General features: G+C 37.4%; 3 protein-coding genes and 2 non-coding genes across 9 annotated transcripts in view; 2 read left to right on the top strand and 3 right to left on the bottom strand.

Annotated features, from left to right (window-relative positions):
• Positions 1-3,596, top strand: part of LOC148723209 (uncharacterized) — a 13,035-nt gene extending 9,439 nt beyond the window's left edge. For 2 of the 5 annotated variants that reach the window (XM_088734054.1, XM_088734055.1), the window contains 2 exons: positions 1-112; positions 1,547-3,596. The exon at positions 1-112 is cut by the window's left edge. In XM_088734054.1, the coding sequence (XP_088590180.1) occupies positions 41-112; positions 1,547-3,022 (1,548 nt within the window). In that variant the 5' untranslated portion in view covers positions 1-40 and the 3' untranslated portion in view covers positions 3,023-3,596. Of the gene's footprint in view, positions 533-1,546 lie in introns of all 5 variants that reach the window. The other 3 variants (XM_088734056.1, XR_015991949.1, XM_088734053.1) reach the window with 3 other exon arrangements.
• A 362-nt stretch (positions 3,597-3,958) lies between these two features.
• Positions 3,959-4,032, bottom strand: Trnat-agu (transfer RNA threonine (anticodon AGU)). The gene has a single exon. It is a non-coding gene; the product is annotated as a tRNA-Thr (tRNA).
• Positions 4,033-4,424: 392 nt separating this feature from the next.
• On the bottom strand, positions 4,425-4,496 carry Trnap-ugg (transfer RNA proline (anticodon UGG)). The gene has a single exon. It is a non-coding gene; the product is annotated as a tRNA-Pro (tRNA).
• Positions 4,497-4,831: 335 nt separating this feature from the next.
• LOC111344581 (kinesin-like protein KIF3A) lies at positions 4,832-18,258 on the top strand. Its single transcript, XM_088734050.1, has 19 exons — positions 4,832-4,998; positions 5,113-5,380; positions 6,145-6,289; positions 7,021-7,105; positions 7,247-7,352; positions 8,167-8,306; positions 8,830-9,027; positions 9,316-9,371; positions 9,931-10,049; positions 10,872-10,964; positions 11,974-12,130; positions 12,325-12,397; positions 13,980-14,087; positions 14,396-14,506; positions 14,901-15,026; positions 15,365-15,418; positions 16,168-16,242; positions 16,737-16,885; positions 17,326-18,258. Exons 1-19 carry the CDS (start codon positions 4,993-4,995, stop codon positions 17,429-17,431), a joined length of 2,175 nt encoding a protein of 724 aa, XP_088590176.1. The 5' UTR covers positions 4,832-4,992; the 3' UTR covers positions 17,432-18,258.
• Positions 18,259-18,924: 666 nt separating this feature from the next.
• Positions 18,925-23,133, bottom strand: LOC111344585 (uncharacterized). The gene has a single exon (XM_022951828.2). It carries the CDS (start codon positions 23,026-23,028, stop codon positions 21,424-21,426), a length of 1,605 nt encoding a protein of 534 aa, XP_022807563.2. The 5' UTR covers positions 23,029-23,133; the 3' UTR covers positions 18,925-21,423.
• Between the last annotated feature and the right edge of the window lies 1 nt (position 23,134).

Genomic DNA, 23,134 nt, shown 5'->3' on the forward strand with positions numbered 1-23,134 from the left:
TCTTATAAGACTGAAGCCGTTTTGTTGCATAAAGACTACCATGTTGGCCCGCCTCTGTCCAGTCAACTGGTTTAGTCTCCCTCTCACCATTCTATCAGTGGTATTTATGAAGGTGTGCCTATTACTCGGAGTTTCTTCTACTTATTCAGATGCAATCACGCCGTTGACATTTGTAACATACATTTTGGAGGCTTTTTCCTTGTGGATCCTTTGCTCGATGCTACGATCATTCATCGGCTTGTCAACTGTCTTGTCTCTCCTCGTGACAACCTCAATGTCTATTTTTCTCGTTATCCTCTTTTGGGTCTTTAGATATACCCCATCTTACTTCATTCTTCCAAACCCTTTGCCTCTGCTGTTTTGGTTCATGGACTGGATGTTGGAGAAGTACATGGTATGGACACTTATCAATGCTCATTTTACTTCACAACATTCACTGCTGCTGTTAGGTCGTTCATTTCGCATCAATACACTATGCTCCCATAATTGGGAGGGCTTCAATGATGACGTTTAACCGTCAGCCGTGCAAAAAGTATATATCTATTTATTTATTTGTTTATTTATTTAGCTTCTCCTAATTACAATACATTACCTATTAACATAAAAATCTTAGGCAGGGAGACCACTACAGCCTAGCCAACTACAGTAGATCCCTCGTTAATGAAAAATAAAAACTGAAGCCATTCAAATATTAACAAAACTTGAAAATGAACTAACAGGAAGCAGAACAAGAGTTCTAATAGCTAGAAACAGCACGACGGCGGGTAAAGATCACAACTGAAATCACGCTCAGATCATGTCGAGTGTCCTGAAAGTTGTCGAAAGCTCACGGCTATCATCGTAGAACTCCTCGTTGGGGAGCTTCTCTCGAGGGCAACGACGTTTTCATCTTTGATTTACGTTTAAAATGCTTAAAGTAGGCGAGAGACGAACGTTCCAATCAAATCGTAAAGTGCGAGAGATACTAACGTAAGAATTGAATGAAAGTGAATCCGTAAAGTGCGCCAGATACTAACGTAACAGTGCAATGAAAGAGAATCCTAAAGTACAAGAGATCTAAACGTGACAATCAAAAATCATTACAAAATTAGCCGTCAACTATCAAAGCAACCCACCCATTAAGACCCCCAATTAGATATTCGTTATATAAAACTTCCGTTAATTTTTGTTTTGTTTTAAGAACAAATATTCAAGTCGTGCGGCACTGTTAATAGACGGTTTGGAGTAAAAAGAAGTCTCAACGGGGTTAACGGTGGCCGGTAAAGTAAAGTAAAAGCCTGACTGTAAACCGTCAAAAAAGCAGCTCAATATTAATTGTCAAACGGTTTCAAAGTCTATCAGATCTCACTTTCTTATCAACTCGACACGAACAGGTCTGGATCTTGAGGAGCCTTAAGTCTGTAAGTTTCCGAATGTACTCACTTTATCAGTTTTTTCCACAAATTTCCCCTGACCATGGTCGCGAGGCTAAAATTTGCAATTCATTACCGACCAACAGTTTTTTTTTTTTTTTTTCGTTTAATTTTATTTTTCCTTTCATCTACAGCCTTTGTTATTTCCAGTATCGTGTGGCCACAGAAGAGTAAAATTCACCGGAAGAACTTCCTCTTCTCTTCGAGTTCTACTTCTGAGCGTCGACAAAGAAATTCCAACAGAACAAGAATTTCAAGAAGTGAAAACTAACGCTTTACCCTATCTATCAGACGTCCAGCATGCTCTAGAAGAAAGATGGAGGCCAACGTATTGTTTTTTCGTAGGAAGCACCGTTGAGAGATTTGGCATCCCAATAATCTCGCGAGAAGTAGGAGGCTTCGTATCGGAACCCTTAGATTCATTATATGCCGACCTTGACGTGATGTTTTGCTGTTCGGGAGTAAAAGCTTCTTTTTCTGATCAAGAGGACCTTCGCGTTGAGCCATTTATCAGTGGAAGGGAAGGCTTCACGGGATATGCACAGCTTGTTTTAACTCCTAGCGTCAAGGTTGTAAATTCAACCCTTAACGTACGACAGGCCTATCGTGCTGTTCGACTCATGCCCGTGGACAATCTACCCAGAAGAAAATGCTGTTATGACACAAACGAACTCGACCCTGTGCACGTGGTCAGCTTTAGCTCCAGAGGACCCGCTATGAAGCTTCGTATTGCTCCTCGTTTCGAGGCTGACTTTACCATTTGTATCCCTTGCCCTGAGTGGCCTCCAATGAGTGATTGGTCCTCTCGTCTAAGGCACTGGCCTGGTGCAACCGATGTAGAGAGAATTATGTCGCTTGGCTGCCATCTCGTGGCCAAACCAGCACCAAGCGACAAGAATAAAGCAAGCTGGCGATTCTCGTTTTCCTTTGCAGAGGTGGAGCTTTCTAAACTTGTCTCAGAAACAGCGAGAAAATGTTTCTTGGCTCTCAAAATTATCCTGAAAGACCATCTTCAACCCGTGGTGCCTGAACTTACTTCTTACCACATCAAAACGATTTTCTTGAATACTCTTGAAAAGGTACCAGTTGGTTTCTGGGTGGAGGACAATATAGAAGAATGTTTCCTGACATTACTAACGGAGCTTCGAGATGCTTTGCAGCTCAGGAAGTGTCCCCATCACTGGTTTAGCGAAGTCAATTTGTTCGAATCAGAAGATTCGTGGTTTTGCATCAACACCATGAACTTCCTGACTTTAGCGAAGAAAGTAGAAAGAATTCTGCGGGACCCTGCTCCATTTATTTTGGACGATGGATGCTGTTGTCTTTCACAGTGCTGCTGTCCGGTACTGCATCCCATATTTACTCCACGAACCATCCATCAACTTTCGACAGTTTATGAAGAGATCCCGTTTTCTGTCGATGGCCATGGAGACCCACCGGTTGGCAATCATGCTGACCAATCATCTCCTGAATTCTCATCTCCAAGATCTGAAGCTCATCTTCACGACAGAAGTTTTTTTGAACACGAGAAAGAACAAGTTATCACTTCTGAACCAGCTTGTCTGTACCCAAGTAAACCTGGAGACAAAGAGTTCCTTTTTAGCGTGTAGGACATTCACCTCCACTCAAAGATCATGTGATAGCGTTATTTAAGTAGAACTGCTGTTTCAGACAGACTAAGCCGGACAACTTTTTCTCAGATGTCTTCGCGTCAATCCTGATTGAGGACAAAACTAGCTCACAATACTTGGCCAAACTTGAAGAACCTTCTTTTTTTTTTTTAATTGTTTTACTAGTTGATAATTTTTTAATCTATTCCAAGCTATTTTTTTTAACCTCACTCAGCCTTCTTACTTTACTAACTAGCAAGGTAGTTGAAAACAAGTGTGAATACCGTCTTAATTTCGGTCTTCTATAAAGAACATTACCGTAAAGAACCGTTTGGTTCTCAATTTCGCTAAGCATGCGCAGCTATTGACCTAGTGTCATACTCCACAGCGTAATTGTGTATGTATTACAGAACTCAGCCTCAAAACAAAACAAAAAACAAAAAACAAAACAAAAAAAATATTTAAAAAACCTCCGATATTATGGTACTGATACTGTTAGGAAAAATTCTGTCTCGGCCACTCATGGGAATAAAATTAAAGGCTTAAAGTTGCCGCTGGTGTACGATTCAACAAATTTGTTTATCATTGAAGAGAAATTCACTGAAATAATACGTTCTTCTTATTGCAAAAGGAAGTTTCTTACGTCCAATTGGACACCCCAGACAACACGAACAGCAAACAAGCGTGCTTACATGCGTTTAAGTTTCCCTTGTTTTAGCTGCTTGCCCACAATTTCTGTCAAATCTGCTAACTAATCTGCCAAAAAGACTTTACCTATGCAACACTATTTTGCCCGAGAACAAGTAATTGAGCACTTTTACCTACCAGGCCACCTCCCAGGAAAGTGCGAGAATTACTGATGACCCCCATTTACCCCTTCATAGACTAAAATGAATAAGACGAACTAATTTTTAGCCAGCTATTTATGAAAAAAACAGGCACCGATGGGATTTGAACCCATTACCTCCTGTTTACTAAACAGGTGCTCTAACCAACTGAGCTACGGCGCCCGCTATGTATAACAAAATCTTTTGATTTGTCATTAACCATGGAAAAGGCATTGATAATCAGCAAGGGTACTGATTAATTAGATAACGATAGATAAAACGGAAAATAGAGATTACATTCGTCCAAAAGGAAAATTGGCCTTTCTTTGGGAAAAAGGTAATGAAATTCAAATATGATACCTGTCTTTAGAATTAAAACTAATTGGCGCCCGGGTGATGGATGATAGCTGACACGCTGGGAAAGATCATCATTGATTACAATGGCTCCAACATATCTTACCCTTTTTTAAATAAATTTACATCATGGTTTCAGGAATCAATATCTTGACATCCTCAAAATAAAAGTAATGAAAAATTGTAACAAAAACGCTTCCCTTTTGCTAAATTACTGCTCAGGGCCTGTCCGGGAGTCGAACCCGGGACCTCTCGCACCCAAAGCGAGAATCATGCCACTAGACCAACAGGCCACTGCTTACAGAGTATGGTGTCAAAAAGATATAAGAATAAAAGGAAAAACATAACGGGTTGTAACTGGTAGATCTAACTAAAATGGAGTACCTTTCGCATGTAGTTTTTGTTTTAGTCACTGGCCGATAACTAGCCTTTAAGTCGCCATATATGATGTGGAATTATTATAGAGGCTATAGAAACGATTTGAAATGTCTGATCTCAGTTGACAAGGGATATAATGAAATTAAACACTCCACCAATGAAATATTCAAGGCTTCAAGAAGATTGCGATATCAAGGGTAACGTTGGACAATTCATTGTCTCTTACATAACTGACGACATCGAAAGCGCGGCTACTAAGCCCAAGCAACGGAGCGTTCATGACTACCTCGGCAAGTAATTCAATGTGGCGGAAAGTATCTCTGTTTTTATGCAAAGACTGGAATATTCCACTATGATATATAACATAAACAGCTAAGAAACTTTAATATTTCTTAAAAGCTTCCAAACATCATGCCGGTAAGTTTTTACTTGGAAATCATAATTTTTAGTGATATTTTAATGCAAAAAAGAAGTGAGTAAGGCGAAATTCGTTACGTTTGGAGATCTATCATGATCGGTGTATTTTTTTAGGTGGACACGGAGTCGGATAACGTTAGAGTGGTTGTGCGATGTCGTCCCATGAACGAGAAAGAGATTTCGTCTAATTGTGGTATGGCAGTGAACGTCGAAGAAAGCCGAGGAATAATAACGGTGAAGAACCCTGGCCATGGTGCTCGGTCCGGGGAACCACCGAAACAGTTCACGTATGACAGGGTCTTTGGCCCAGACACGAAGCAAGTTGATGTTTACAACGATGCAGCTAGGCCGATTGTCAACTGCGTCCTGGAGGGTTACAATGGTGAGAAATCTTGCCATGGAGTTGAGTTAAACTTTGATAGACACAGCTAAATACATACGCAGTTGAAAACCTTCTCATTCTCAGATTTGGAGTTCAATAACTTTTATCTCACCCTTGTTTTACTTGTCAAGGTGCGTTACCATGGTCAAAATTGATATCAGAACTATATATTTCAATACTTTCTATATATATTTTCCAAGAAGACAACAACAGACCTTAAAATTATAAAGTTCTGTAACCAATTTGCAAATTTCCTAAAATTTCTCGGCCGGCGTTCAGGAGGATGGGCGATTTTCAAACTCTTGTCTTTAAATCAAATTCATACAAATCAAACCTCTTAATACAAGTTTGACTGTGTATTTGAATTAAATGACCCTGCCTACAAGAATGTCATAAGTGGCTGAACCTGTAACAGTGTGTGATTACTTTGTCAGTAAATTTTCTGTGTTAACCCTTTGACCAATAAAGGTGACCAGCATCTAATTTCTCCTTACAATATCACCCCCGAATCACACATTAAGGTTGCAAGAATAAAGGAAATGATCATCAATGACTGAAGCTCTTGATTGTTTAAAAAATTCTTCTTGTCAGCATCTCACAAAATGTACAGAGAACAGTATGGAGAATATGCATACTGATCCTGTAGGGTTCAAAGTAAGCAATCAAATCGATCCAGGCATCTGAGTGGACAGACTATGGTTTATATCACATGTTTTCAAAGTACAAAGCAGAAGGCACTGACTCATGTTCTTCTTAAATACCAGGCACAATCTTTGCATATGGGCAGACAGGGACAGGGAAAACTTTTACAATGGAAGGAGTAAGAACAGCTCCTGAACTTCGTGGAATAATCCCAAACTCATTTGCACATATATTTGGACATATTGCTAAAGTAGCTGGTGACGTACGGTAGGTTTGATTTTTCTAGCTAATAGCCACTGCTAGTAAAATAGAACCTAAAATCTAGAGTCTTTCATGTAAACAACCCTCTGGATCAATGGAGAGCAGACTAATGGTTGGCAGAATTTATTGGGAATTTTTACCTACAAGCCTTCATGAAAAAGAGAAAGGAAGCAGGAATCTGTTACACTGGGATAACAGTGATATGAAAGGGGAAAATCTCATGGGAACCTGGAAGAGATCAAACACTTGACAAACTGCTCTTAAAATGCATGATAAACAATTCCAAAGTACACAGGATTTACTTTGATTCTACATGATCGTGGAATCTGTCTTGCCACTATGCCACTGATCACTTGTTTCTAACTCTCTTAAATTGCATGTAACTACTTCTAAAAGTTCTTTTTTGTAAGTTTTTTGTCTTAACAGTAGCAAGGGGTGTTAATCGGAGATATCTCCTGTTACTGCTTAGAATTATTTGTCAAAATGTGTAAGGCTGACTTAAGACCCAAAGAAATTGCTCTCTTGTTTCTTTGAATCATTCTCTAAATGATATAAAATAGGGAACAAAAGTTTAACACCTCTGCACTGCCCAACTGACTTCACACTCTGATCTTTGAATAAAACATTGTTTCTCTTACATTTGTAATATGACATTTGAAGCTTATTTCTCATGTTTTTATTTTTTTTTTGAAATTATAATTATTTAAACTGATATAAACAGTAACTGTTTTATCCAGGTTTCTTGTTCGTGTGTCATATTTGGAAATCTACAATGAAAATGTGAGGGACTTGTTAGGAAAGGATCAGAATGCAAAATTAGAGGCAAGTTGTTAATTTTAGGATGTTTCTTTTTTTTAAGCCTAGAGGGCTGATAACTGTCAAGCACCATTTTCACATTATCTTTCCAAGGTTACACAGATTTTTCTCAAACTGTGTCAAATGTCTAATTCTTGGTGGTTTTAGGTCAAAGAGAGACCTGATGTTGGAGTTTACGTAAAGGATTTGTCTTCATATGTCGTGAACAATGCTGATGATTTAGACAAGACCATGACACTGGGAAACAAAAATCGTGAGTGTGTGACCTAACCCTTTACATCTTAGCATTAATATCTAAATTCTCAATAATCCTCTCTTTAGATTTCCTTTGGTGTCGACTCTGAGAATCTGTTTAACAATGCTATTGGCCAATTGAACTTAATTAGTATGCGTTATTGACCAAGCTTGTGGTCAAGATGGCTGGATATTGGCCAAGTTTGTTTTTTGTGTTTTTTCGGTCTGAGATGAAGTGGATTTCTGTAAAAATGCAAAAAAGGATTGAGGCTAATATCCAGCCATCTTGACCAAACAAGCGTAGTCAGAAAAGGTTTTATTATACATGGCGAAATGATTTCACTAATTTAAATAAAAAGAACTGAAAATGTCTTGCTTATTTTGAAGAGCAGGTAAAGAAAGCCAAATGTGTTTTTAGCACAATAACCCCATGAGGGTCGTTTATGTTTTGTTTGTTTTGACTGTCTTCCTCTATCTTTTGGAACTTCATCACTGACATTGTCCAAAATTTAGGAATGTTGTGAGTCTGCTCCATGCACTTTTTTTAATGTGTGGGATCAAAGTGGGCAATCTTAAGCAGGCAAGATGGGCTCATCTTGCCTGCTGGTATAGCCAATCAGAATGCAGGATTCACTTCATATTACCCATGTGCACTGCCAGTGGTGTAATAAAGAGCATAAATGAGACTTCAAAAACTGCAGGTGCTGGATTAGTTTTCAGAGTGTTTGATGGGGTATTGTAATTTACTTTTCAGAAGTACTTGCCCTGTATGAAATATAACTTTTTCTTAATACATCTCTCCAATGTGCTCAAGATTCTGTTTGTGATTTTAGGTTCTGTTGGGGCTACAAACATGAATGAACGATCATCCCGCTCTCATGCTATTTTTACCATTACTGTGGAGTGCAGTGAAAAGGGACCAGATGGTCAAAACCATGTACGCATGGGAAAACTACATCTTGTGGACTTGGCTGTAAGTTTGTTACATGGAGTGTCAAGTAACTGGACATATCTGTACAGTAACCTGTTGTATGTCTCTAGAAAGTTTTGGAAAGCAGCAATCATGCCCTTGCCCCTGAAACACAGGAAACACATTAAATCAGTTTAATTTAACTCAGCTACAGGTTTTAATTTAGAAAATAGTGCCTGTTCACTGCGACTAAAATTGAGGTCACAATTAACAGTTGAAATGAAGCAGTAGAACTACAGGCATATTTCTTTCTTACCAAGAGGGTGCACTTAAAAGAGCCAGCTTAGGAACGGATGACTGATATTGCTCTCAAATGCAAACTCTAATTTACAAGTTCTCAGCTTAAAGTCCAGCTTTTCTCCCTCCATTTTTGTGACTAGTCCTTTGCTTGGTAGAAAAATCATTATTCAAGAAAGTTACTTGTTAAACAGGAAGTTCTGCCTGCTTCAAAGAACTGGGCTAAATTTTTCATTCCTTATGTGGTCAGAAGAAAACCATTTTTTCCTGTTCACTGATTTAAACCCAGGGATCAGAGCGGCAAGCAAAAACTGGGGCAACAGGTCAACGATTGAAGGAAGCAACTCAAATCAATCTGTCCCTCTCCACCCTTGGCAATGTTATATCTGCACTGGTGGATGGAAAGAGTACTCACATTCCTTACAGAAACTCTAAACTTACAAGATTGCTACAAGACTCTTTGGGTGGAAATTCCAAGACAGTAATGGTGAGTAAATTGTGAAACTGCAGAACTAGCCATAAAATAATAAAATATTATTAATAGTTAATTACTATTATCTAGATAATAATGTGACCAGACAGCCGAAATCGATCCCCCTGTGCATGCCTTACATTTGGCTGCCATTTTAGGCTTGACAGGCTAACTTTGGTAGTTTGGTTTAGGAAACCATTTGTTGCAAGGAACAAATTAAAGTTGCTATTAAAAACATTTATAGCTTGGATAGATTATGTGGCCTCTTTTAATACATTATAATGACTATGTCTCATTCTTCAGATTGCCAACATTGGCCCAGCAGACTACAATTTTGATGAGACAATAAGTACCCTCAGGTGGGTCATGTTTTGTTTCTAAAACTCATGCTGATAAGATGCGATTAAACTCTCTGAAAAGATGCGATTAAACTCTCAGTTAAATACACAGAATTTATCCAGAGTCTAGGTGTGCGCCTGGGTACTTTTTACTAAGGAACTAGTCATTATTTATACTCTGTAAGTCCAAGTAGGATTTTTTTTGTGGGGGGGAGGGGGTCACAGTTTTTTTGGGGTTGTAGAGGGGGGATCAGTCATCTCTAACAGAGTTTAAAGGAGGAACTGCAAAAGTTGACTGTTAATGGGGGATCAAGTAAATTTTCTTGTGACATAACCAAGATCCTCTGATGCCCTGTTCCAGTGGAAAGATAATGGGCCAAGAATTTATGACTTTTTAGACAGATTTATTGGTTAGTTTGGTTGATATTTTCACTTTTATTATATTACCCAGTCTCAGCATGCACATGAAATCAAAACAAAAGTTAACTTTTAATCTTGGTTTAGCACTAATCGCCTTTCAAACAACCTCTTCCCATAGGAGTTAAGATCTCTCATGTCTACAATGTAAATTTACAACTAGGTATGCAAACCGGGCTAAAAATATCAAGAACAAAGCTAAGATCAATGAAGATCCCAAGGATGCACTGCTTAGAGAATTTCAAAAGGAGATTGAAAGACTTAAGGCACAGCTTGTAGAAGGCAAGTTAGTTATTGTCTATCCTTGAAGGCAGTGTAGCCAAGTGATTGGGGGACTGGGTCTAATTTCTCAAAAGTCCCAGTAACTTAATGTACCCAAAGCCACATTTGAAAATCAAAATTAAAGTCCTTTTTTTTGCATTTTCAAAAGTTTTGAAAGACCCATCTTAATTGAAAACAGAACTGCTTTACGAACCCATTACATCACTAGGACTTTCATGAAATGGGTCCCAAGAAATTCATTTTAAACAAGAACAATTCCATTTACTGGAGTGAGAAATAAATGTGTTACTTTATCCTCTAACTCTCATAAGTGACTAACAACAGAATTCACCCTTCAATATCAAGTTGCAATATCAAGCAGACAGGTGACAAGAGTAGAGCGGAATGCTATAACAAGATAGGGACCTGGACTCTACATATGATTTTCCCGATAGGGGCCCAGTGCGAGCCATTTGTACCACGTTGTTATTGTTACATGTTCTTGTCATAGATAGAAATTCATCCATTTCACCAAGACGTTCATTAAATAGAGACGAGCATTCTCACTACAGAATGATAAGAACATGTAACAATAACAATGTGGTTTGAACGGCTTGCACCAGGCCCCTATCGGGCAAATCATATGTGGAGTCCAGGTCCCTATCTTGTTATAGTGTTCCACTCTGACTAAAGAGCAAAGAACAATATCAATTAGGGGATTATCAGTTGATTCAATACCAAATTCTCCAAACTAACATCATAAGAATTACATGGCAGACAGTAACTATGGAGAACTTATGAATGAGATCTAGGGTGCAAAAGTGTTCAATTATGTTTCATCAGAGGGGAGTGGTGGGGAAGAAGAAGGTGAGTCTGAGGAAGAAGTTGAAGAAGAAGGAAAGATAGTCAAAAGGAAAAAGAAACACCGAAAAAAAAGTAAGGTGAAGCAAGTTTGATATAAATGTATCTGTGGGAGCCATAAGACTGATTAAAAATATCTGTCTTTTACTAAAAATAGCCCTAAAATGTTCACAATTTGCGTTGAATAGAGATGAAGTGCACTGTTTTGAATTGTTCAATTAAAGGGTGGGCCAGGTTATTTCCAAAGATTATGACTACTCAATCATAAATTTTATTTTTTCACAGTCATATAAATAAGAAAGGGGGTATATTCTATTTTTAAGGAGACTGAGCAGTATCTCTCAAATTTATTTTTTTGTTATTTAGAAACAAATGCTTTTCACTGTGCTTGATACCCTTGTGTGCTCATATTACCTTACTTTTCTTGTACCAACATTTTGTACCAAATATCACATCTTCTGTCCCCCTCTCATCCCCTCTCCACCCCTCCAAAAAAATGGCCTGTTCTTAATACATACATGCATACATGCACACATACATACATGCACACATGCATCCATACATACATGCACACATGCATCCGTCCATCCATGCATACATACATGCATGCATGCATGCATAAACTTTATTTTTTCTAAAATTTAAGAGTAGCTTCTAGAAACTAATTTTTTCGAGAGAAAAATAACAAATAACAAAAGAAATCAACGTGATATACAATGACAATATGAAATACTGTAACAATACAATCCTATTTATAATTAACAGCTAAAATGAAATAAATAGATTTACTAAATATTTAGAAATACAGAGTAATTGCATTAATTTAAGGCTAGCTAATGCTTTTTTTAAGTCATTAAGGTTCAAGGTTCAAACATTGTCCCATAGTAAATTCCATAGTTTAACGGCATGATAAGAAAAAGAGCTAGTAGCTCTTGGCTACCTTTAAGTAATGACTTGAAATGAATTCAAATTATTATTTAAATTTGTACAATACCCTGAGAACTTCTCAGTTATTATTGAACTTACTCAAGGTTACATGTCTTTCTTAGGGAAAGGGATATCATTTTTCAATTTCCTCCTGTAGGCATGCATGCTCTTCCTCCGGAGAAAGTAGCAGAACTCAGGGCTAAGATAGAAGCCGAGAGAGAAAAGCTGCAACAGAAAACAGACTTGGCAGAGGAAGAGAGAAATCAGGCTGCTGAAGAATTGGAAAAGAGAGAGAAAGATATCAAGGACTCTGAGTATGGACTTGTTTGATTCTTGTTGACTGCAGGGATCTGTTCTGCTGTGAGAAATTCTGCGTGCACCCGTTTGTTATTCTCTATATCCCACTTTTGTGAGAAGAAAAATAACATCTTTATTTATGGCCCTAATTTCTGTTTGAAAAGCTGTCAGCTTCACTGATCCAATCAATTTTTAACATTTGTTTTTCAAGAATGGAACATGTACGACTTCAAGAGAAACTTAAAGCTGTGGAAAGCAAGATTATTGTTGGAGGAGTGAACCTGGTAGGTAAACAAGCTGTGATATTGAAGTGAAGGTTTTAAATGTGGATTATTACTAGCTGGCTGGTAATTAGACTGCTTTGCAGCCATTTCCGGAGTCGTCACACCCGGCGAATAACTCCCCAGAAAAGGCTGCTCACATTCAAACGGCATTCCATTCAGGATTTTGACCAATCAGCATTTACTTACCATATTCTGGAAAGCGTCCACGCCAATACATGCTAACCAATCGACCTATCTACTCAAAGCAGTCTATCTTACTGTCAGTTGACTAGGGAAAGCTTCTAGCACAAGTCTGTACGAATGACTTCAAATAGGAGACACACCAATGGAACCAATAGGAAATCTTACTGGAGTATAACGTACCAGTTGACTGATCGCAGTAGAAATACTAGAATTGGCTGTAGCATTAGAAGCACAAGTGGTTTTGATCGGATCGAATCGTAAACATTTCAAAGATTTCCCATGGCACGAAGCTTGGATTTCTCCACCGTCGCTCTCAACGTTCAATAAGCACTTCATTCTGGGAAGTTTGCGATCCTTGAAGATTCCCTTCAATTCATCTTTGAGCTCATCAAGATGATCAGAGGCCTTTTTAACTTGATCAATCATCAGTAGCAAGCTTTACAAACTGATAACTCGCTGGTCGCTGAATAGCAGCTCACATTCACATCTAGACAGGAACTAATAATCGTCGGAAAATCAAAAGAACTTCTTCCAAAAACACAATTTTTTTTCTTTTCCTCAACTGAAGTGGAACAAAGAAAGCAACCATCACTTTGCAAAACCTTCTTCAGCATTTCCTCCATCAAGAAATTACGATCAAATGCAGAATTTGAAAACGTGGGAAAAACAATATTGATTATAATCTCTTGTACTCTGATTGGTCACATAAGAAACGATGTCAGTGATCTCATTGGTGTAAAGACGACAAAGGGAAAGGAATGTTGTTTGAATGTGAGCAGCCATTTGTGGGGAGGAGCGTTGCGAGACGAGACTAAAAACGGCTGCGAGGGAGACTAGGTGGTAATAATGTCCTGAAGTCACACCTATACTTCCATGTCTGAAATAATAGATAAGATAAAAAAAATACATATCTAATGTTACAAAAAAATTTGAAAAAAAACACCTTCACAGCTAGGTCATTTCTAAGAATTAGTCAATAAAAATAGGAGTTCTTCACTTGATCTGTGTTTCATTTCGATTGTTGACTAGATTTGTGTCTTAAGATTATAATTATTCCATGACCATCAGTTTAGGTGTAAGGTTTCTCGGAGGATGTTTCTCTTGATATTTTATTTTGTTGAAAATTTTCTAAAAATTTTCGGTGCTTCCATTTTAGGATACTTTGACTCTGAAGAAATATAACATACAGTCCTGTATAAATGGTTCATTGAATTCTCCTAGTACATCGGCATATAATGTTAACCCCTACTCTCTCCTAATTCCTGCGTAGGGAATGGTGTAAATTTTATAATGCAAATCTTTTGTTGTGAGTGGCTAACTTTGTATTGGCTTAGAGTTAGCCTTTGTCCCACCTTTTAGTCAAAAATATGTTCTTCACTGTGACATTTTCAATTTGTAGCTGGAAAAGGCCAAGGAACAAGAACTCCTCTTGGAACAATCTGCTAAAGAACTCTCTGCTAGAAAGGAAAGAGAGAAAGAACTACAGAAACTTATTGAGGAAAAAGAGGTGAGTTGAATGATGGCTGAGTGGAAAAAACTTGGTCAGTAACTTGTAGAGAAAACAAGGTTAATTACCAAAGATGTATATTTTATCTCTGGGTTCAATTAGTGGGGGAAATTTCAATTCTAACAAACTTTTGAATGTAGTGGGCCTTACAATTGGCCCATGAAATCAACAATACGCATCAACTGAAAGATATAATGATATACATGTATATGGTGATACATTTTAATGGTGGATTTGATAAAGATAATACTCTAACAGTATGTTTATTTGTTTTTTTTGTTTGTTTGTTTTTCTTTGTCTTTCTTTAGCAAGAGAGAATTGATATCGAGGAAAAGTATGCCAGTCTTCAAGAAGAAGCTGCTGGGAAAACTAAGAAGCTTAAGAAAGTTTGGAGCATGCTGAAGAGTGCAGAATCAGAGGTATTTATTATGACTGTACAGGTTGAAAATAAGAGTGAAATCCACACACAACCCTAGAGGCCTTGAGTATACCCCCTGACCTAATCCTGCTTTCCACAGGAAGTGGTAATTTTTTATGGCTTTTTTCCTCTGGTGAGATTTTAGTCTATTTCAAATATTAACCTTCCCCTCCCTTCCTTCTCAGAATTTGTCACCTTTTTTTGCTCCAGGGTGGAGAGAGGCAGTATAAAAGTTGTGTGGACATCAGTTTAAATTTCATTTCAGTTTTTTCTAAATATAAATCTGTAAACTTGACTACATGCATGAGTGTTGCATGTCAACAAATTTTGCTGCTGTTTGTGATTACTCTCACATTTTTTGAGGTGTCCCCTTTGGTGATTTTTCTCCTTTGCAGATGGCAGACCAACAACAAGAGCACCAGCGGGAAACAGAAGGTCTGCTAGAAAGTATCAGGGAGCTGCGCAAAGAACTTCAGTTTGAAACCAAGCTGATTGAGAGCTTTATACCCCCTGAATTTCAGGTGCGATTGCATTCTACACTTGATTATGGTGACGAGTAAGGTTAGCCAATAAATAAATGTCGTGATCCTTTACAAACTTACGCTTACAAACTTCATATATTCATTGTATCTGATTTATCATCACGGGTTTATTACGAATCAACTTAATGGCCTGCTCCCAGTTGGCTTGTTAGCTCAATTGGTAGAGCGCTGCACTAGTATTGCAGAGGTCAGTGGTTCGAATCCCTTACAGACCTGATTTTTGTCAGGTCTGATTTTCACTATTGCATAAATAGCGCTCTCTACTGCGAGGATCGTGCATCGTATGTAAACTTACACTTTCTTAATCTTTCTCACAGGATCTGATTGAGCAACATGTATCATGGAATGAAGAATTAGGGGAATGGCAGCTGGTAAGTACTGCTGCATGATAATAATTTTAATGATAATAGAACTTTAATAGTATTATTTGAATATCAATTCTGTAATGACCATAATATTTAATGATAATAATGATGATGATAATTACAGTTATAATAATAATAATAATAATAATAATAATAATAATAATAATAATAATAATCATGACAAAGTATTGAAAACATGTATCTCTGGTTTGCCAGATGGGTCAGTGGAACACTGCAGAACACACTATAGTTGTGATCTCAAGTCTCACAGAAATAATATTTTTGCCCTACTGTCTTAACAATGCTGCATGGTTTTATCCCTTGACCCCAAGAGTGACCAACATCTAATTTCTCCTTACAAAATCACCCCTAAATCAAACATTAAGGTCACAAGAATAAAGGAAATGATCACCAACTTAACAAGCTCTTGGTTGTTTGACAAATTCTCCTTGTCAGCACCCTAGGAAATGTATAGAGAACAGTATGGAGAAGATACATACTGATGTGAGGGTGTAAATGGGTTTGGCTGCTAATTGAATAGATAGTCAATGATTTTCATTTATAATTCCAATAACAATGTGTTTTCATTGGGATTTCAGGCAAAAATAAGTTGTTGATGAGTGATATTATTATGAGTTGAAAATAGTCTATTAATGACAAAATGATCTTGGTACAAAAATGTGTGTGGTAGATGCATGTATTACTGTCCAAGTTCAACTTGTTTGATAGATAACTACATCTATCTTTCCATGTAGAAATTTGTGGCATATTCTGGGAACAATATGAGAAAAGCCTCTCCAAGTCCAGATCCTAAAGACAAAAGCAAGGAGGTATACCTTCAAACACTTTTTAAAGTCCTGTTTTCCTTCTTTATAACTCCCGGATATTTATAAACACCTTACTAACCAAGTTGATACATACTGTAAGTTATGGCCCAAGTTTTTTCCCGTTCCCATTTATGGCTCAAGCGTGAAGCACACAAGCACAATTCCAAGTGGGGAAAACTTGGGTCTGTAACTTACTGTATGGACTGATAAAATGAAGTTAGCAAGATATTGAATATATAATTATCTCTGGGCTTTGATAGAGAGGGAAAATTTCAGTTCAAACAAACCTTTGAATTGAGCTAATTAAGCAGGCCATACAGTGAAATAAATTCTGCTGAATTGACCAATTATAGCACTTTGTACTAACTGAGAGATATTATTTGGTATTTATTGTTAATTTTTTTTAAAGCAGTGAATTACCAGATAACGCATTAATTTTTTTGGCATTAATAGATACTTTAATTTTATTGTAACAGTTGTTATTTCTGTGCTCCTAGCTCAACGAAACAGATTTATCCAGTGTGTACTTGACATATGAACACATCAACTATGCCATGGGGTATGACGAACCTACCGCAAGACCCAAAAGTAGCCGTCCAAAGTCATCACGGCCAAAGACAGCAGGGAGACCCAAAACTGGAAAAAAGTAAGCAGCAGTAAGATTGTATTAACTTAGCATTTTCATTTGCTCTCTGGTAGATGGCAGTACACCTTACACAAGAGTTAACACTTCATATTCAGTCATGAGACAATGCAGTCTAAAATCTCATGCATTGTCATCTTATTTACCTCCACAACTTGGTACTTTTTTAAGGGGTATGGTTAAGGTAAGAGAAATGAGGTGGATGGATGGATGGCTTAGATGACCATTCCCCATGGGGCTTTTCAGGGCCATTCTTACAACACTGTGTGGGGGACTTTGCCATACTGCTAGTAGCTGTTTACAACAAATCAAATGAAGTTAAAGATGCTCCCTTCCCCCAGGCAATTCAGACCTTGTTTGAGCTAGCAGGGGGTCCAAGTGAATCAACTGGTTGATGTTAGAGGTGTGCTACTGTTGTCACATTTCTTGATTTTTTCCCGCAGAAAAAAGTCAGAGGGTGAGGAAGTAGTAAACAAAAAGAAAGAGGATGACACACAGAAGTACCCACAGTCCAGAAGGCTTTTGAGTCCAAAGAAACACTTTGCTTAATAATTAAGAGCATTACCTCATTAGAAACTGAGTTACTTTTAATCAAAAGTTGCAAATTTGTACAGTTAAATCAAGATTACCCGCAGTTAAAGGTCACTTTGATCATACACTCCATGCCATTTTCCTTTTTTGCTGCAAGTACTGTAATTTGAATGAATGGCTGAGACATTCCTGTTGGTCTCAAAAGACATGACAGAAGATAATTTGGTTTTATCAACTGTACGTGTTGATAAATGAATGTAAATTGGCCACTGTAAAGGGTTTCTAAAGCTAATGTTTTTAGCAAAGGGCTAGCACTAGACATGTCAACCTTAGAAGCTCTTCAGGATGGCCAATTTTCTTTATCAACTTGTCGATAAAACCAAATTGGCGCAGTGCGCCCTCCATCAATGCAGCACCATAGTTTCTTTAGAAACTTACCTCCTCTATTCAGGTGACAGAAGGCCCTGCTAGCATTGATTACTAAATACTTCTCGAATGCACTTTTCATGGGCAAACTGGTTCCTGTGTCAAAGTTTGATGTGGAACATGTGTGGCCTGTTTTCTCTCCACCACATAACAGTATCTTAGGAAATTATATACTGGAAAAGTATTTTTCTTTCTTCCAAAGCATTTTTTCTTGCATTGTGTTCACTGGCCACAGCAAACACGTTTCCAAATATTTATGGAAAACCAATGCATGTGTTTGTAGTTTAATATGTTCATTTGTACTATTTATTTGAGAGGAAAATAACTTGTACATAGTACTGTAATTACAGATATGAACCACTGTCAAATAAATTATTCGTGCAGAGGATGGTGAAAATAATAAAAGATACTGAACCATACTGGTCGTGTTGGCTTCTCATATGGACTAATGCTTGTATCAGCTGAGAATTACCAATAACATGTAACTTCTTTCCACTATAGCCACACATTATCCAGCAAACAGGTACCGGTAATGAGAATACTCAAATTTATCAAATAGAAGTTGTTACCTTGACTTGCCAAATTCTTGTAATAGTCCATTTTACAGTTGTGTGCTTGGTTGCCAAGCTTTTGAATGGGAGTGAGGCTAGGGGTGACCTTGCTATGATACAAACCTTGCTACCTTTCAAATGTAAATCACTTTGTTATCATGCTAACTAGATACAGGTCTCTATCACAACAAGGTCACCTTTAGCCTCACTCTGAATCAAAGGCTTGGCAACTAAGTACACAACTGTAAAATGGCCCATTGATTAACAGGGAAATGTCTGCCATCTAGACAAGAGATTGAACTTCATAATGGGCCTTGCTCACCTGAGAGTCTCTGTGGCTCGGTGGTGGAGCATTGGAGCGCGGAATCCTAAGGTCTGAGGATCGTGCATTCCTGGAGACTCCGAATTTTTTCTTTGACCTGTGCTTGTACATGTGTTAAGACAAAGGATGTCTTTCTCCAAACATTCTGATGTTGAGAGCTGAAAACTTATCCCATTGGGGAAACCAACTCTTGATAGAGTATGAACAAGAAGTTGATTTAAAAACCTTTATTATCTAGATCTAAATAATTAATGGTATTCAATAAACATCTGATAACTCAGTTGATAAATCAATAATTCTATGCTAAATAATTGATGGAAATTCATATAGAGCCTATTAAACAACTGCCTTCTAGATATTTGTATAATTTTGCAGAATATATTCCACAGAAGACATTACATGTAAATACTTTTTTTACACCTGCATAAATAATTAAGGTTTTTGTGTAGAGAGTTCAAGCTCCAGAAATACTCACAGTAAACACACACACCAACTCTTGGGTTGGAAATCTCAAAGATAAATACATACCACTCACCGAGTCCCAGGTCTGTACTGTTAGTTATGGACCAAGTTTATCTGATCAGATTTATGGCCTACACACAAAGTGTACAGGCCATAAATTTGAGCGGAAAAATGAGGTTTCATGACTTACAGTGCAGACTGAGGAAAAGAAGTCAGTGAGACATTTAATATGTCTTTGGGTTCAAATAGAGGGAGAAGATTTCAAGATTCAAACATACTTTTGAATATGGCCCACTAATATTGACCAATTATCGCACATGTACTAACTGAGATATACAGTAATGAGAATATATTTTACAACACTACTATCTGCACCAGTGTTTTGCTGATAGAAATACCCTGTATTTTACCATGAAAATACTCGCACTAAATGTATTTAATTTGTGGAATCGTCATGTATTATAGTTATTTTGATAATTTGAAACACCTTATATACATGTAAAAAATCCATAAAATCTTTTCAATGAATGTACTAACGAGTTAACCATTCCAAAAAATAATGAATTTTTTTTTTTCAGAATATAAAACAAAAGCCCTACACAGGGTGTTGCAAAAAGTTTGTTCTGATTTAAAGTTGATAGAACTTTTTCAATAGATTGAGATAGAAAATTTACTAAAATAGTTGGTAATAGCAATTTTATTTGTCTACTTGATGCCTTTGTTTTGATTTTCATGCCAAATGTGCTCATGTTTTCTCACCATTTTTTCGCACCCTTTGCATATGTTGTTCCTTTCCTAAATTTGATGTTACCCTCTGATTTTTTCCTGAACTTTCTGTTTTCTCTTCTGCTGAGAAAATCTGGATTATCATCCATGAGACAATGTCTAAAGATCCATCCCCCAAGACATTGAAGGAGCTGAAAAATTATTAGTAAGCTTTGCATGGAAAAATGTGACTCTTTACATGCTGAAGGAACTTGCACATTCTATGCCTTGGTGCTTAGAATATGCCATTAAAAATTAAGGCATGTATTCTGGTTGCTAATGATTTGAATGATCAGATGAAGAAAAACCTAATTTTTAAAGAGGTATTTTATAAGTAATGAAACTTTACAAGAAAACAAATCAGAACAAACTTTTGAAACACCCTGTATATTGTATACAATATTCAATCAAGCATATACCATACTCTTTCTTTTTTTAATTTCTCATTCGACAACAAAACAACATCTCTAAGAAAGAAAATTATCTTCTTGAGTGGGAACGTTCGCAGTAAATATTTTGTACCCGCGTATACTGTAGGCCGCATTGCAAACTTTCAAGGTGGCTTTTTTGTCAAAAAAGTGTGGCCTATACGCAGGTAAATACGGTAATAACAAACAACATGATAACCCTTTACCACCCACGAGTAACCCAGAGAGAATTTCTCCTCACAACCTCAAATACAACTTACATCAATTGATGAGAATTCCTGAAAATATCTTAAAAGAAGAGACAAACTGTTTGCTAGGGCTTTTAAGTCAGGATATTGTTTGAAGAAATATAGTATTTGTGATATTTTAGCCACCAGAGATAGCAAACTATGGATCAAGATCACTTCAAATATCACTGCACTTTATGATCTTTTACTGCTGAGACGTACTAGGCAATTATGCAGCAGGGGCCATGATTATATATTACCTAGAGTTCGTACTTCACGTTTTAAATCCACTTTTGTAAATAGATGTCTTTTTAGCATTGTCTGCCATCAATAGTTAGTTGTATTTTCTATCTTAGTCTGTTTTATATTTCATTCTTTGTAAATAATGACACTGTTGATGCATTATTGCTTTTAATAAAGACCATTATTATTATTATTAAAATGTCATAAAAATTTTCTTGAAAAAATTCCTTTGGGTCAATCCTGGGAGAGATAAGATTGAAATAAAATCACCAGGGTTGGGTAAGTTCAAAGCTGGGTTAAGATAACCCAGGGTAAGTGTAAAATTTTATTTCAGATCTGAAAGCTTTAAAAGAAAATTCGACTTAAGTCCATTTGTCTACAATTTGATGATTGAATGTTCTAAAATGAATTGGAAAATTATCCCAAAATGGCTTTTGAACAGAGAATTTTAACTCTGGGTTAGTGCTAATTGGCCTTCAAACAACCGGGCCAGGACATTACAAGGAAAATTATTATGGTAAAATATATTAACACTACAAAGCCCCATATCTCACCCCATGGCAGCTTACGGAACCCCTTTCATCTCTCATGAACTGGTATCGGCCAGATAGCCAAGAGGCACATCAGCAACAACAAAATCTTCCACTTCCAAGTCATTAGCTGGTTCTCCATTATTTGATGCTTCTTGGAAGTAGTGATCACCACAGGAATTGCAGCCAGGTAATTCTTTCCACATAGTTTGTTCTTCAAACTGACAAGCCTTGGCAATCTCATAGGCAACATCAAGACTTTTCTTAGCTTCCTCAAACTGCCTTCTCTGGTAAAGCAGTTCTGCATTGCAAACATAGAAATGAAATTTAGTCTTCTCTGAGAGCTCATCCAAATGACATGACACCACTTCAAGATGTTTGTTTGCCACTGCAACCTTGTGCCGCAAACATGATCCCTCTGTGCTCTGTTTAAGTAATAAAGACGCTAGTCTTATGTATGAACAACACAACTTATCCAGGGCACTGTCCACAGTGAGGCAGTTGGTAAATATTGCTGCAGCTTGTTCAAATTTGAGCATTGCCTCTGAGATCAGTTTTGAAGCAAACTTTGGCATCTTCTGGGAAAAACTGGTTAGAATAAGTCCTTCCTGAAAGCACAGGTCTCCAACATCTTCACATGCCTCCAAAGCCTGCAACTTTTTCCGGGCAATGGTTAAACACTCTTCTGCATTTCCAAGATAGCCATCTTTTTCATGGACATACGACAGATACAAATAGGCTCTGCCTATCAGCAGGGTTTTGTTTTTGCATTTGGCTGTGCTGTCAACTGCTTGCTTGAGAAGCTGTTTTGACTTTTCATAAAGCTTCTTGCGACAGGCTTCTTGACTTTGCTCAAGGAAGAGGACAACTTTCAGGTCATTGTCACTGAGCCCTTCCAATGTTCGAGCACAAAATTCATCCAATTCCTCAAAATTAAGTTTCTGCCTCAGGTCTTTAAATTTAGTAACAATACTCTTGTATTCTCGGTTCAAATACAGTGAGGGGAAAATTTTAGCTGTGTTGATTAATCCATTCTTTTCTGCTGCAGCAATCTTTTGAGAAGATCTCATACAGGTAGAAATGTCAAATTCTAAACTGGAAACCATTCCATCATCTTTAAACAATGGATCTGTGAGTAGTCTCTTTCCTATCAACTTTCTAACAAACACAAAGTCGATCTTCAGGGCAACAGTTACGCGAATTGTTGCCTCTTTGCAAAAAAACCGAAACCAGAAACCAAGGCAGTTCTTAGCTGAACCTTTCTTGTGTGTAGAAAGTGGTGAAAAACGATAAAAATCTTCTTGACATTCATTTGAACTCGTCTGTTTGCCATTCAAAAGAACTTTGTTTACAGATACGACTTGTAAAATGTACCTCAATCCACCATAACATTTCTGATCGTTCTCGTCTGTATTTTTGTAGCTAATCGGCAAACAAAGCTTTCCATTATGGCTGCTGACTTTAAAACTTACGAAGCAATCTTTCTTCGGGTCTGGAAATTTCAGTTTTGAATTTCTGTTTACCACGGGCTCCGTAGGTTTTGAGATCAGATGAATAGACGGATTTTCTGCTCTTACTTGCTCTAATAGCTTTAGCACAGCTGATCTTGTGCGAAATAAGTGCGGTGAATCGTCGCAAGTGAAATAATTATTGCACGACATTTTTGTTGCATTCTTTCAGCGTGCTTTTCATCGACGAACAAAGAAACTGTCAATGCTCCAGACCAAACAAAACGTCCGCCATTGCATTCTAAATGTCCCATAATGC

This window comes from Stylophora pistillata, chromosome 9, assembly GCF_964205215.1.
Source record: "Stylophora pistillata chromosome 9, jaStyPist1.2, whole genome shotgun sequence".
In the NCBI taxonomy this organism is placed as follows: domain Eukaryota; kingdom Metazoa; phylum Cnidaria; class Anthozoa; order Scleractinia; family Pocilloporidae; genus Stylophora; species Stylophora pistillata.